Source organism: Sinocyclocheilus grahami, unplaced genomic scaffold, assembly GCF_001515645.1.
Source record: "Sinocyclocheilus grahami isolate Dianchi unplaced genomic scaffold, SAMN03320097.WGS_v1.1 scaffold33.1, whole genome shotgun sequence".
NCBI lineage: Eukaryota > Metazoa > Chordata > Actinopteri > Cypriniformes > Cyprinidae > Sinocyclocheilus > Sinocyclocheilus grahami.
The window spans coordinates 3,702,165-3,716,426 of record NW_015505212.1 but is presented as its reverse complement, the minus strand read 5'-3'; the positions used below and the strand labels follow the sequence as shown (position 1 = coordinate 3,716,426).

General features: G+C 36.4%; 1 protein-coding gene across 4 annotated transcripts in view; it reads right to left on the bottom strand.

The window, feature by feature from the left end:
• Positions 1-12,184, bottom strand: part of ccdc136b (coiled-coil domain containing 136b) — a 34,133-nt gene extending 21,949 nt beyond the window's left edge. For 3 of the 4 annotated variants that reach the window (XM_016266550.1, XM_016266538.1, XM_016266557.1), the window contains exons 1-2: positions 11,225-11,350; positions 10,725-10,966 (exon numbers count right to left, since the gene is read on the bottom strand). In XM_016266550.1, coding sequence (XP_016122036.1) covers positions 10,725-10,779 — 55 coding nt within the window. In that variant the 5' untranslated portion in view covers positions 10,780-10,966; positions 11,225-11,350. Of the gene's footprint in view, positions 1-10,724; positions 10,967-11,224; positions 11,351-12,058 lie in introns of those variants that run through there. The other variant, XM_016266544.1, reaches the window with a different exon arrangement.
• Between the last annotated feature and the right edge of the window lie 2,078 nt (positions 12,185-14,262).

Here is a 14,262-nt window from a genome sequence, read left to right as displayed (position 1 = left end):
GCTGCACAGAAAATCAGAGTCTAAACATAATTATTAAACTGAGCCCAGCACTGGGAAGAAGAAAGATGATGGGAAATCAAGGAGCAAGAGTAGAGCAAACACCTTCAGCATACATACAATCACAAAACACAAAGATTTAGACTAACCTACAAAACTAGACTCTTGCATACACACTTAAGGCATTTTCTACTTAAGTTGCATTCCTCCTCATTATTAAAGCATGACTGCAATGCAGCGCGCTGTTTTTCCATAGCAAACACCTTCCAAAAACAGGTACCAGTAAAGCTGCAGTGCTGTGCAAAGGCAAATGCTTTCAACTGCATCTTCAGTAATGGGTCAAAAGTCGAATTTGTCAGTTAAACAGCTGCTCATAAAGTCAAACGGGCTCCCAGAGCGTTAGCTGCAGGTTTCTGACTGAGGGAAGTAATGTGGTCGGTGTTTGCTGTTGAATAAGCCTGCAGTAAACCACAGGGTAAGTATAGACTGCAAAATCTCTGCAAAAAGGACCCAGACTGAGATGGCTAAACGGTGCCTGTCAGTTAATAAACTGACAGCTCTGGTGAAAAACAGATGCATGGGGAAAAGGACTGTAACAGTCACCTACAGAGACCGTCAAGCGAATGTACACAATAAGAAGTCCTAATAATGGGCGCTGTGGCTCTAATTGACTGATTGCACTATATTATATGTATAATCGTTTTCTTAAATTCATTTTAAACCTCTTAAATCACTTTTTATTGTTTTTATTTTATTTTATGTAAAGCACTTTGAATTACCATTGTGTATGAAATGTGCTATACAAATAAACTTGCCTTGCCTTGCCTAAAGGACAGTTTCCCAAAATATGACATTTCTTTCATACTTTACTTACATTTATGTTGTTCCAAACCTGTATGACTCACTTTCTTCTGTGGAACACAAAAGAATATGTTTTGCAGAATGTTCATGCTGCTCTATTCCATTCAATAAATGTAAATAGTGACAGGGTATATTTCTCCACTATCCACTATCACATCAAACTGAGTTTTTCGTTCCTTGTCACATATGTATCACACAATATATTTAAAGCTGGATAATATCCATCTTCATCTGCATACATACAGTACATGCATGAAAAGTGATATACACTAGATAGCAAAATTCAAACGCTTGATTGTTTATATCATCGAAAAATGTAAACAATATTATTTCCCAGCTCTAATTTGCTAAATGTGACTATAAGGCATGAAGATGTTAAGATATTATAAAAATGAATATAAGGATTTTCTATAAAGCTGCACTGAATATGGAAAATAAATTATAAAAAAATCTATAAGCTATAAAAACAAATGTAGCACCATAAAAGTAGTCGACAAAACCCTTCTAAGTCATAAAGGTAGCTTGGCGTGAGAAAATGGGCAAAAATATCCAATAGTATCCAATAATAATTTGCGCTGACATACTTGCAAGGCACATTACAACTAACAGCAATTTAGCATCACTGACGTCAAACCTGGAATGACGTGTCATTTTGAATCTATGCAAATGCAAATAAAATTTGAGTTTAAGTGTAGAGGGGAAGAATATAGTAAAGTCATATGAAATACTTTTATGGTGTCATTTTTGTCAATTTTAGAGCTCCACATCCTCATTCAATTTCATTGTAATGTAAAGAGCAACCAGAACATTCTGTGAAACACCTCCTTTTGTGTTTTACACTGAAAATTTAGTCATACGGGATTGGAAAGGCATGAAGGTTCATGAATAAATGACAAAGTTTCTTATTTCTGTAAGCTGTTCCTGTAAGAGACAGCACTAACTGGAATAATCAACATAATCTTTCATATAGCCTTGTAGTGACAGGAAAATTTGTCATTTCAGAGACGGAGAAAGTTTTGATTAAAGATTATAAAAGACAAGCCTTACAATAATGTGCACTGATGAATTATGCACGAAAACAAGGTCAATTTTGATTTCATATTGCAAGCATTCATTTCAGAGAGAAGAGGCGGTGGCTGTGAGACATTTTCTATATCGCAATCTGTCCAAAAACATGCATTAAACAATGCTTGTATAGCCCTACCACACTCATACGTAAACACACACTAACACAATGTAAATCAGCATCCGCTCGTAAGCACAGACCCGTGTTTCAGGAATATCAATGAGGCCTCACAGGTGGGGGATGATTACGCATTCTCAAAACACCCCAATTATGGACCTATGTCTGCTCTCTTCTCCTCTCCTCTATTGTGACACTGTTAATTAGTTCTCATTAAGTGTTGACAACCTAGACATTACCACAGCAGAAGAAAGCATTTAATACAAGTATAATGAGTGAGTAAAAGAGAAAGCAGTGCTCCATCTGTGACTACGTAATGGCTGTTAATTATTTAAAATCAAGTCTGGAAAGCTTTATGTCCATCCAAACTCAGCTTTGTCCGATATAATCTATCTTAAAGAGCACAATCCAGTGTTTGCAGCGTGCAAAAATGAGAGGTTGTGACAATGTGGGTTGTAACATTTGATTTATGGAAAAATGACACCGATAACCCAGTTCTTTTAAATGAATCAGTCAGAAATATACATAAAACTGTTTTGAACTTACTTGTGATTTAGTGGTTTGAATCAAATTCACTCTGTAAGTAAAGCATATAGAAATGTCACCGAATCCACCTCACTGAACAGTGATTTTTTTTGTATTATTTATATATTTCATATTATTTATTAATATGTATTATAATTTAGCATTAGCTTTAATTTTTATGTTTTTCGTTTCATTTTAGTTTAGGGTTTAGCGATTTTTTTTCTGTGCTTTTGTCAATTTTATTATATATATATATATATATATATATTTCTATGCAGCTTTAATTTATTTTTATTTCAGCTTTAGTATCTTTAGTACTTCAAAATAAAAAATAAATCCAACACTGTTGCCAAAGCAACATTTCTAGTTTTAATCTTTTTAAAATGTTAAAATTTTTCAATTTACATTTTACAATTTTTTTTCTTAAATTCAATTACTGAAAATGACTTTGAATAGTTTTAGTTAACAATAACAAAACTGTGAGTCATTTGATATGATTCAGGAACCATTACTGCCATGTGTAGGTTTCTAAATTGTTCATGTGACTGTGTATTAAAAAATACATATTCACAACATAGCTTTACTGTAAAATATATATATATATAAAAACAGCTGTTCAGTGCTGTAGTATAAAAAGCTGTGAACTCAACTACATAAAACACTGAACAACCATCTTTACCAAACGATTCTGTATTTTATTTGGTTATTTGTTCCTAAACGTATCATTTTGATAGCCTCCCCAGAGGCTCCCTAGTCCTGAACAAAAACACATAAAAGATTTAGAACAAACTAAATCTATCCTTTATCTCTGTTGGTCCTGTTTGCACGATATCGGAGCTTTTGGTAGTGTGTGGTAGAGCCGTCCAGTCTGAAACCCTTACAGACACACATCATTGACCATTACACACACATGCAGTCAACTGTAAGGCAATCCTCGTGTACAAAGTCACACTGACTGTGTCCTTCATTCGGATTAATTTCTCTATAGACACATCAAAATCAAACACTTTTTCTTAAAGAACAAGAGAATAAATGTGTCATAACACCATGAAGCCAGAATAAAAGATTTGAATAGAAGACTGCATAAATGTGGCATGAAAAGGGTGAGAGTTGTGTTTAAGTGAGATATCACCGGGTCCCAGAAGCATTAGAGTGCTTTAAATGTGTGTGTGCCCGTGTCACATTTCTGGCGCAGTGAGGAGAGGCATGAATTATTCACATCGACTCCATCCTGGCTTGGTAAGGAAGAAAGGTAGAATGAGAGAAGAGAAAGAGAAAGAGAGGGGAGGCAGAAGTGGGACGCAGGAAAAAGGGAGACGGAGAGGAGAAAGCAGCACCAGAAAATGAGATTGTTGGTTTCTCACTCTCATAGACACAAAAGGAGGAGCTGCATGACGTTCAAGTTTGCAGGAGTTCACGCGCTATCGCCTTGTTGCCATGATTACAGCCCCCTGCCCAAGCCCCAATAACTCCTATTGGTATCATTTTGCACTTTACATGCAAAAAAACTACATACACAACCTCGTCATCCGAGTTAAATAATGTAAAAAAAAAACACCAAACCAATCTTTCAAAGAACATTATAAACGCTATACATTAGAACAAGAATGAACAATTATAATACTTTTACATGGTAATGGTATTTGCAATACATTAAAGGTGCTCTATGTCATTTTTGACTGTACCATAACATGTTTGCAGATGAAAAACAACACTACAGCCAGTTATTCTACTTTGAAATATGCTTTGCGTGTCAGAATGTCTGTTTTGGGTTTTTTTTTGGTCTGTGTGATTCCGCCCACTGCCAATTTACCCAACAGTATTTTGACATCCTGGGTTGCCAGCTGGTGGGAAACACAGCGTATTATAGCCATGGAAGCCAGCAAACTGACTGAGTCCGAGATCGCAGATTCTACCAGACCTAAAAACCCTTGGCATCCATCTAAAAAGCTCTATGACCATATTCAAACTCTGATAAATCAACTCAGCCGCTTACAGTGTAAGGCTCCTCACCGGTCACCTTCCACTGTCAATTGCGCTCATTCCTGTTGCGTGTCCTCAATCTGGCAACCCGCGTAAACATCGAGTCCGAGTAGGAGGGGCAGGAGAAACAACTCTCTAAATTATTACGAACTCGTCATCCGAGTTAAATAATGTAAAAAAAAAACACCAAACCAATCTTTCAAAGAACATTATAAACGCTATACATTAGAACAAGAATGAACAATTATAATACTTTTACATGGTAATGGTATTTGCAATACATTAAAGGTGCTCTATGTCATTTTTGACTGTACCATAACATGTTTGCAGATGAAAAACAACACTACAGCCAGTTATTCTACTTTGAAATATGCTTTGCGTGTCAGAATGTCTGTTTTTGTTTTTTTTTTTGGTCTGTGTGATTCCGCCCACTGCCAATTTACCCAACAGTATTTTGACATCCTGGGTTGCCAGCTGGTGGGAAACACAGCGTATTATAGCCATGGAAGCCAGCAAACTGACTGAGTCCGAGATCGCAGATTCTACCAGACCTAAAAAGCCTTGGCATCCATCTAAAAAGCTCTATGACCATATTCAAACTCTGATAAATCAACTCAGCCGCTTACAGTGTAAGGCTCCTCACCGGTCACCTTCCACTGTCAATTGCGCTCATTCCTGTTGCGTGTCCTCAATCTGGCAACCCGCGTAAACATCGAGTCCGAGTAGGAGGGGCAGGAGAAACAACTCTCTAAATTATTACGAATTTAGACAGCAGTACCCATTTAAACCACGAGCTGTCAATATTACATACTGCACCTTTAAACACCTGAATGAAAAGGTGGAACATGGAACAGTCAGCAACCACCTAAAACAGCCTAGTAGCCACATTGTAAACCACTCAAATCACCTAAGCAACACATAGCAATGTCCTCGCAACTACTCACAACAACCTAGCACAATGCCAGTGAGTTTTTGTCAAAATCTAGTGGGTTAATAGTATTCAGTGCCATCTGGGTTACATCATCAGAAAAGTAATTTCAGAGGTGGAGAAAGTTTTATTGAAAGATTACGAAGAACAGCCTTTATTTCCTTCAGAACATTGTGCACTGATGAATTAGAGAAGTAAACTGGGTCATGTTCTGATTTAATGTTTTGAGAAAAAGCACACAGAACTCACATCACGAAACAGAAGGGGGAAAGAAAAATGAGTTGGATCTCTCATGCTCTCGGTGGACATCTTGAGCTCTCACTCATGAGAACGTTTTTTTCTGTGTGTGGGCCTTCACTTAGACGTGCGGCGCGTACACACTATCTCTCTCTGCATATAACCGAGCGTGATCTCACTTGAACTGCCCTTGAGATTCCTGCCGTCAGCTCTTCTGGAACGTTCTAAAGAGCCACTCCAGTCCTCACATCTGAGATGGGGTCAGCGAGTGACAGAGGGAGGAAACCCAAAGGAAGGAGGAGAGGAAGATTTGGAGGAAGGAAAGCTGCAGTATGCCTTCTTTGTGTCAGTCGGAGTTCAGAGGTCAACGTATGCAAACCTCCGCAACATATAAACAAGAACGAAAGAACGTTCTGGGTTCATAAAAAAAGCATTTGTGGCATGCTGTCGATTACAACAGGAAATAACTTCAATAGATCCTTCAGCTTGTCTAAACAAACAAAAAGTGTATAGTATAAGTGCACTTGAAGAAAAGTCTTTGACGCAAGGCATTTCTAAGACATCATTTGAAGCTTGTATGTTTGTAAAACATGTTTTAAAGCAGCAAAGTTGTCCAAAATCTCATTTTTTAAAATTACTATTCTATGTGGATGATATGCAAGCAATCCCTTTCTGGTATCTCTCTGCATAATACAGTGGTTCCCAACCCTGGTCCTGGAGGCACCTCAACACTGCACGTTTTGCATGTCTCCTTAATCAAACACACCTGATCCAGGTCATCAGCTCATTAGTAGAGACTCCAAGACCTGAAACTGGTGTGTCAGAGAAAGGAGACATGCAAAATATGCAGTGTTGGGGTGCCTCCAGTACCAGGATTGGGAACCACTGGATTAAAGGAATAGTTTGCCCAAAAATGAAAATGTTCTTAAAAATGTTCTCACCCTCAGGCCATCTAAGATGTAGATGAGTTTGTTTCTTCATCAGAACAGATTTGGAGAAATTTAGAATTACATCACTTGCTCACCAATGGATCCTCTTGCAGTGAATGGGTGCCGTCACCCAAACAGCTGATAAAAACATCACAGTTTGTTAAGAACTGTTTTCGATTTAAATGGTGCATATTTCTCTCCTAAATCAGACAAAACTATTCTGGTGTGTCAGAGAAAGGAGACATGCAAAATATGCAGTGTTGGGGTGCCTCCAGTACCAGGATTGGGAACCACTGGATTAAAGGAATAGTTTGCCCAAAAATGAAAATGTTCTTAAAAATGTTCTCACCCTCAGGCCATCTAAGATGTAGATGAGTTTGTTTCTTCATCAGAACAGATTTGGAGAAATTTAGAATTACATCACTTGCTCACCAATGGATCCTCTTGCAGTGAATGGGTGCCGTCACCCAAACAGCTGATAAAAACATCACAGTTTGTTAAGAACTGTTTTCGATTTAAATGGTGCATATTTCTCTCCTAAATCAGACAAAACTATTAAAAAAAAATATTTAGGCTGAAGCAATGGTTTGAAGCTTAATGATGGATTTGTTTATTAATTAATGGACGGGAGTCATGTGAATTACTTGTGGATTATTGTGATGTTTTTAATCATCTGTTTGAACTCTCATTCTGACGGCATTTGGCAAGTTTGGAAAGTTTGAATATGTGTAAACACAAATGAGAATTGAGAGCTACGGTGGAGGGTAAGTAATTTTAAGTAACTTAAAGATGAAACTATTATTATTTTTTGAATACTTTCCCCATCTTTTAATATGCAGAGGCAACTAATTTATTTGATAGATGATTCCCCCAAAAAGTATAAGAAAATGTTATTATCGTTATATTTGCAATTACATTTTATGAGTTAATAATAATAATCCACATAGGTAGATTATTATTATTATTATTATTATATGCTTTTTTTTAAAGATACTTTGTCCATGTTTTTCCATTAAAACTAAAAACAAACAAATAAAACACCTAAAAATTCTTCAAAAAAGACCATTAAAACATGCTAAGAATTTTGTTTCTCAGGGGTTTTTTTTACCCCATTGGCAAATTATTATGATTATTATTTAATAATAATCAAATATTGTTTGTTGTTGATGCGGTCTTAAACATAAAGATTAACTAAATTTTATTTAAATAAAATAAACTTAACTCAAGACACATTATCTGAAAATAAATCATATCATCTAACACAATTTTACCAGCAGTTGCATTCCATGACTTGTAAACAGAAAACCACCATCACATCATAGTATCAGTTTCAGAGGTTTTGATGTTTGTTGTTTACCCATTCATATTTGTTTCACCAAGTTACACATATAACCTTTCCTTTGACTGACACTGATACTGCTCTCTCCATCTCTAACATCAGACAAAGACAGCGAGACTGTTTCATCCTTCCAAACAACAGACCATAGAACAATGCAGATGCATGTAGGGGGAGAGAAAACAATAATTATTTCCATTGCTCACCAATGGATCCTCTTGCAGTGAATGGGTGCCGTCACCCAAACAGCTGATAAAAACATCACAGTTTGTTAAGAACTGTTTTCGATTTAAATGGTGCATATTTCTCTCCTAAATCAGACAAAACTATTAAAAAAAAAATATTTAGGCTGAAGCAATGGTTTGAAGCTTAATGATGGATTTGTTTATTAATTAATGGACGGGAGTCATGTGAATTACTTGTGGATTATTGTGATGTTTTTAATCATCTGTTTGAACTCTCATTCTGACGGCACCCATTCACTGCAGAGGATCCATTGGTGAGCAAGTGGTGTAATTCTACATTCTCCAAATCTGTTCTGATGAAGAAACAAACTCAATCTACATATTGGATGGAGTGAGGGTGATTTTTATTTTTGGGTGAACTACACCTTTAAATGGCTTGACAATGACAAGAGTACAAAATTTGGATACAATTTGGACAGACAATGTTAATAAGCATAAACTCAAACATTATATATGTGTATTGTTTTTTTAACATTCCTGTTGCAAGGCACCATTGACTTCCATTGTAAGTGCACAAACTGAGGGACAAGTCGACAACCGACTTTTCTATCAGCGTGAAAAGAAAAAAAGAAACAGACTACATACAAATTCTTAGCATTCAATCTCTTGACGTCGGTACTCAGTTTTCTAGGACAACTCGCATGGACAGACTCAAACAGGCATGAACTTAGAAAGGGCCTCTAGAAGGTTTTGGGGTTCGACTGGACCTAAACTTTGTAACTGCTATGGCACCCAGAATGTGGGCGGTGAGAGAAAGAACATGTGTTTTCATCATCCGGGGGCGGACAGGGAATGCAAGTGGCACTCGAATAATGTGGAACATGTGGGTGTCTGGTGGATGGAGGAGAGGTAGACAGCACCATCACTGCTGGCTAAATCAGCAGGGCATTTAGAGGGATTGTCATGGAAGCACTGCAAATAAGGAGTGTGATGTTGAAGTGCTGTTAAAATGATCCTCGCTCTCGTTCCCCAAACCTCCTTCAATCCATCTCAGGTCCACCTACAGAAACATTTCTCACAATTTACTGCGGTAATACCATATAAGATCAAGTAAAACAATCCTTGTGCGTCTTGTCGCAGGAGGCGAGGTTCTTTGGGAAAAGAGCAGAGATAGAGAAGGTGGGACTGAAGCTTTGAAGATCACATACGGCGCTGCTTTTGATCAGAGGCACAATTTAAAACAATCCCTCTAGTCCTCAGCCAACAGCTATTTAAGACATAAAAGCCTTTCCAAGGAGAAATCTACAGCATTACAGTGTGCCTATAAATTGAGTGTGCCCAGACACTCAAAATACAATAGTTTCAAAACAACACCTAACATGCTTCTCTAGTGAGCATGCAACATATCAGAAAGCCAGTGTTTGGTTTCCCATAATCCCTTGCTGCACATCTTCAAAGCCTCTCCATCTATGGTAACAAAGCTACTCCATTTACATGTAAATATACAGCATGTGAAAACAAAACAGCCTTAATTTACTAGCAGGCACACACACAAGCAGACCACAGCACACAAAACTTGGTTGGTTGACAAGATTATTAGAAGCATGAGAATCAATGGTGTCAAAATTTGGCAAGTTTGGAAAGTTTGAATATGTGTAAACACAAATGAGAATTGAGAGCTACGGTGGAGGGTAAGTAATTTTAAGTAACTTAAAGATGAAACTATTATTATTTTTTGAATACTTTCCCCATCTTTTAATATGCAGAGGCAACTAATTTATTTGATAGATGATTCCCCCAAAAAGTATAAGAAAATGTTATTATCGTTATATTTGCAATTACATTTTAGGAGTTAATAATAATAATCCACATAGGTAGATTATTATTATTATTATTATTATTATATGCTTTTTAAAAAAAATACTTTGTCCATGTTTTTCCATTAAAACTAAAAACAAACAAATAAAACACCTAAAAATTCTTCAAAAAAGGCCATTAAAACATGCTAAGAATTTTGTTTCTCAGGTTTTGTTTTTACCCCATTGGCAAATTATTATTATTATTATTTAATAATAATCAAATATTGTTTGTTGTTGTTGCCGTCTTAAAAATAAAAGATTAATTAAATTTTATTTAAATAAAATAATTTGCCAAAGACGTAAGAAAAATAAACTTAACTCAAGACACATTATCTGAAAATAAATCATATCATCTAACACAATTTTACCAGCAGTTGCATTCCATGACTTGTAAACAGAAAACCACCATCACATCATAATATCAGTTTCAGAGGTTTTGATGTTTGTTGTTTACCCATTCATATTTGTTTCACCAAGTTACACATATAACCTTTCCTTTGACTGACACTGATACTGCTCTCTCCATCTCTAACATCAGACAAAGACAGCAAGACTGTTTCATTCTTCCAAACAACAGACCAGAGAACAATGCAGATGCATGTAGGGGGAGAGAAAACAATAATTATTTCCATGCATCGTTGCACAAATGAACACCTGTAGATACATCACACACACACACACACACACACACACACACACACCTGCAGGATCCAAGACCTCCTCAATGACGGGTGGCAGACGCAATCCGCAGTCCATGGTTGTCGTGGCGACAGGCCCCAGGAAGTGGGGGGTGGGGGGTCGGAGGGGGGTTAGATGTCCAAACACACGCTCGCCAATGAAGCAGGCGCAGTGATAATGGTCAGAAAACAAGAGGGACACTCACACACAGCCCTGCGAGGAATGTCAGGCTCCACACACACTGTGCTGCGACGGTCGATACATCCTGAAACAAAAACACACACACACACACACACAAACAGATCAGTTCAATATCCCTCTAAACAACTTCAGAAATCACCATCTAAGCTGCTTATAGATGATTTACTGCTCTTCCTGAACAACTGTGCAGTTCTCTCCTCTCTGTTTCTTATTGTCTCCTCCTTACAAAACAAAGCTTGAAACCCTACACAGCATCAAGGGTATTTCAGCAACATAATCATTCTGAGAGTCTCAAACACACAGAAAGCATTGCTCTGCTTACCTTTAATGAGATCTGTGTGCAGCTCAGGACACTGACAGCTTACAGTCCCGTTACTCGCTGTGCATTATGTGTCGTTTACTGCGTGCCCTCCTCTCGCCTCCCTTCCCTCCTTCCTTCCCCCTCGCTCTCTCGCTCACTCACTCACTCAAGCTCTCTTGCTCCCCCTTTATATTTCTCATCTGTTAACTTTTCGATTGCTTTGTGTGGTCCATTGTCTCTCAGATTCAATTCAGCTGGCTTTTGAAAACATCTTGATGCTTTTTGCACTAATATACATTTTGGGTCCATGATGACTGCAAAGTAACAAACTAAAAAAACTAAGTAAGTTTGGTATAAGACATTTAGATTTTTGATAGTAATAGATTTCATTCTATTTGGCTGTTACTTTTATTTTATTTATTAATTACTTTATTTATTTTAAAAATTATTTTTAGTTAATTATTATTAATATGATCAAGGATTATTATTTTAAGTCTTCACTCTATGCAGCTCTGGAAAAAAAAAAAAAAAAAAAGAGACATTACAAAATTATCAGTTTCTCTGGATTTACAGCTGTGCTGCGACGGTCGATACATCCTGAAACAAAAACACACACACACACACACACAAACAGATCAGTTCAATATCCCTCTAAACAACTTCAGAAATCACCATCTAAGCTGCTTATAGATGATTTACTGCTCTTCCTGAACAACTGTGCAGTTCTCTCCTCTCTGTTTCTTATTGTCTCCTCCTTACAAAACAAAGCTTGAAACCCTACACAGCATCAAGGGTATTTCAGCAACATAATCATTCTGAGAGTCTCAAACACACAGAAAGCATTGCTCTGCTTACCTTTAATGAGATCTGTGTGCAGCTCAGGACACTGACAGCTTACAGTCCCGTTACTCGCTGTGCATTATGTGTCGTTTACTGCGTGCCCTCCTCTCGCCTCCCTTCCCTCCTTCCTTCCCCCTCGCTCTCTCGCTCACTCACTCACTCAAGCTCTCTTGCTCCCCCTTTATATTTCTCATCTGTTAACTTTTCGATTGCTTTGTGTGGTCCATTGTCTCTCAGATTCAATTCAGCTGGCTTTTGAAAACATCTTGATGCTTTTTGCACTAATATACATTTTGGGTCCATGATGACTGCAAAGTAACAAACTAAAAAAACTAAGTAATTTTGGTATAAGACATTTAGATTTTTGATTATTTATAGTAATAGATTTCATTCTATTTGGCTGTTACTTTTATTTTATTTATTAATTACTTTATTTATTTTAAAAATTATTTTTAGTTAATTATTATTAATATGATCAAGGATTATTATTTTAAGTCTTCACTCTATGCAGCTCTGGAAAAAAAAAAAAAAAAAAAGAGACATTACAAAATTATCAGTTTCTCTGGATTTACAGGTATGTGTTTGAGTACAATTAACATTTTTGTTTTATTCTGTAAACTCGAGAAATTACAACATTTCTCCCAGATTCCATATAAAAAATATTGTCATTTGTTTGCAGAAAATGACAACTGGTCAAAATAATAAAAATATGCTATGCTTTCAGATTTCACATAATGGCACATTAAAGCTGGAGTTATTGCACCAAATATTTATTTCTGAATTCATTCCAAGTTAAAACATTAGTATTGTGGGGTTTTTTTATTCATATGAACTTGTTTTCTTGCCATTATTCGAGATCTGAAAGCACTTTATTGTTTTTGTTATTTTGACCATGTATCTTTTTTTCTGAATAAAACAAAAATGTTCAATTTACTGAAACACATACCTATAAATAGTCTAAATTTTTAATGCTATTTAGGTTTATTAACAAATAGTAACAAAAATACCAATTCACATGAACAAATATAAAAAAAATAAATAAAAAAAACTGTATAATTTGTAGTGGTCTCTATATTATTAAGAAAATAAAAATGAGAAATTATTTAAAAATTAGAAATTATATTAATACAAACGTGAAATGTTTCCCTGGCAACTAACTGAAATATTTTTAAGTTGAAGCACAAAAACTACAACTGAACTACAAATAAAATTTAAATAAATTAAACATAAATAGCAACATAAAAATGACAAAAGCACATAACAAAATGACTACAAATTTAACAAATTAAAATATAAAAATAAACGTTAACTCAAAATATTAACAGTAAATGGTATATAGGGTTAGTTGGTCCATTTTTCCCAGTCATCTTAATGGTAAAAAGTGTTCCAATTTACATGAACTCACTATAACGTCGCACGTATATTGATGTACAATGGCCTGTAGATGCAATGTGCAGCAGACGTTGCCCTTACCAATTACCACAGTTAGACGAGGAACTTTACTTCACTCGTTAAGAAACTACAGCTGCTACAGTAGCCTCTCTGTTTGCAAAACCATTCAGACTGTGGGACATTCGTGTCAGAGCACGAGAGACATTAACATGAGCCGAGCTGCTACCGAGACTGTCACAGCAACCTGATGGCGTTGCCTGGCAACCGGGTGGCTCCACTGAAAGGCAACCGAATCTCAGCTGAAACGAGGCCAGAAATCGTCCCCTTAAATGACACGTCAAAACAGGGAAGGAAGTCATCAGAAACTGGAACGGATCCTGTGCAAAGTGCAAGCTTAAAGTTTAATCCCATACTTACGCAGCTACACCTGCTCAAGGTTACGGGATGTTTATTTGTCCATTTACACGCTCCGTATCGGTCATCTTCTCTCTGTTTCACAAAAAACACCGAAATAACTCAAAGGGAATCGATATTTTAAGCTCAAAGCAAACAAACTGACAAGAACTCCTTTGTAGCTGCAGAATTCTACGATCTGCCACAGCAAAGGATCGATATTTTATACACATTTTATGTAGAGGCCTTCATTTCATGCCCATTTTTTCCTACCAATTTTCTTTCTATTTTATGTATTTTTTTATATACATTTAATTTAGATGTATAGCATATAAATTACATTTTCTTTAATAAAATATATATTTTTTTATGTATGCAAATGTTCTGTCTACCATGTTACTGACCAAACAACCCCATGGAAGCCTGTTGGGTAC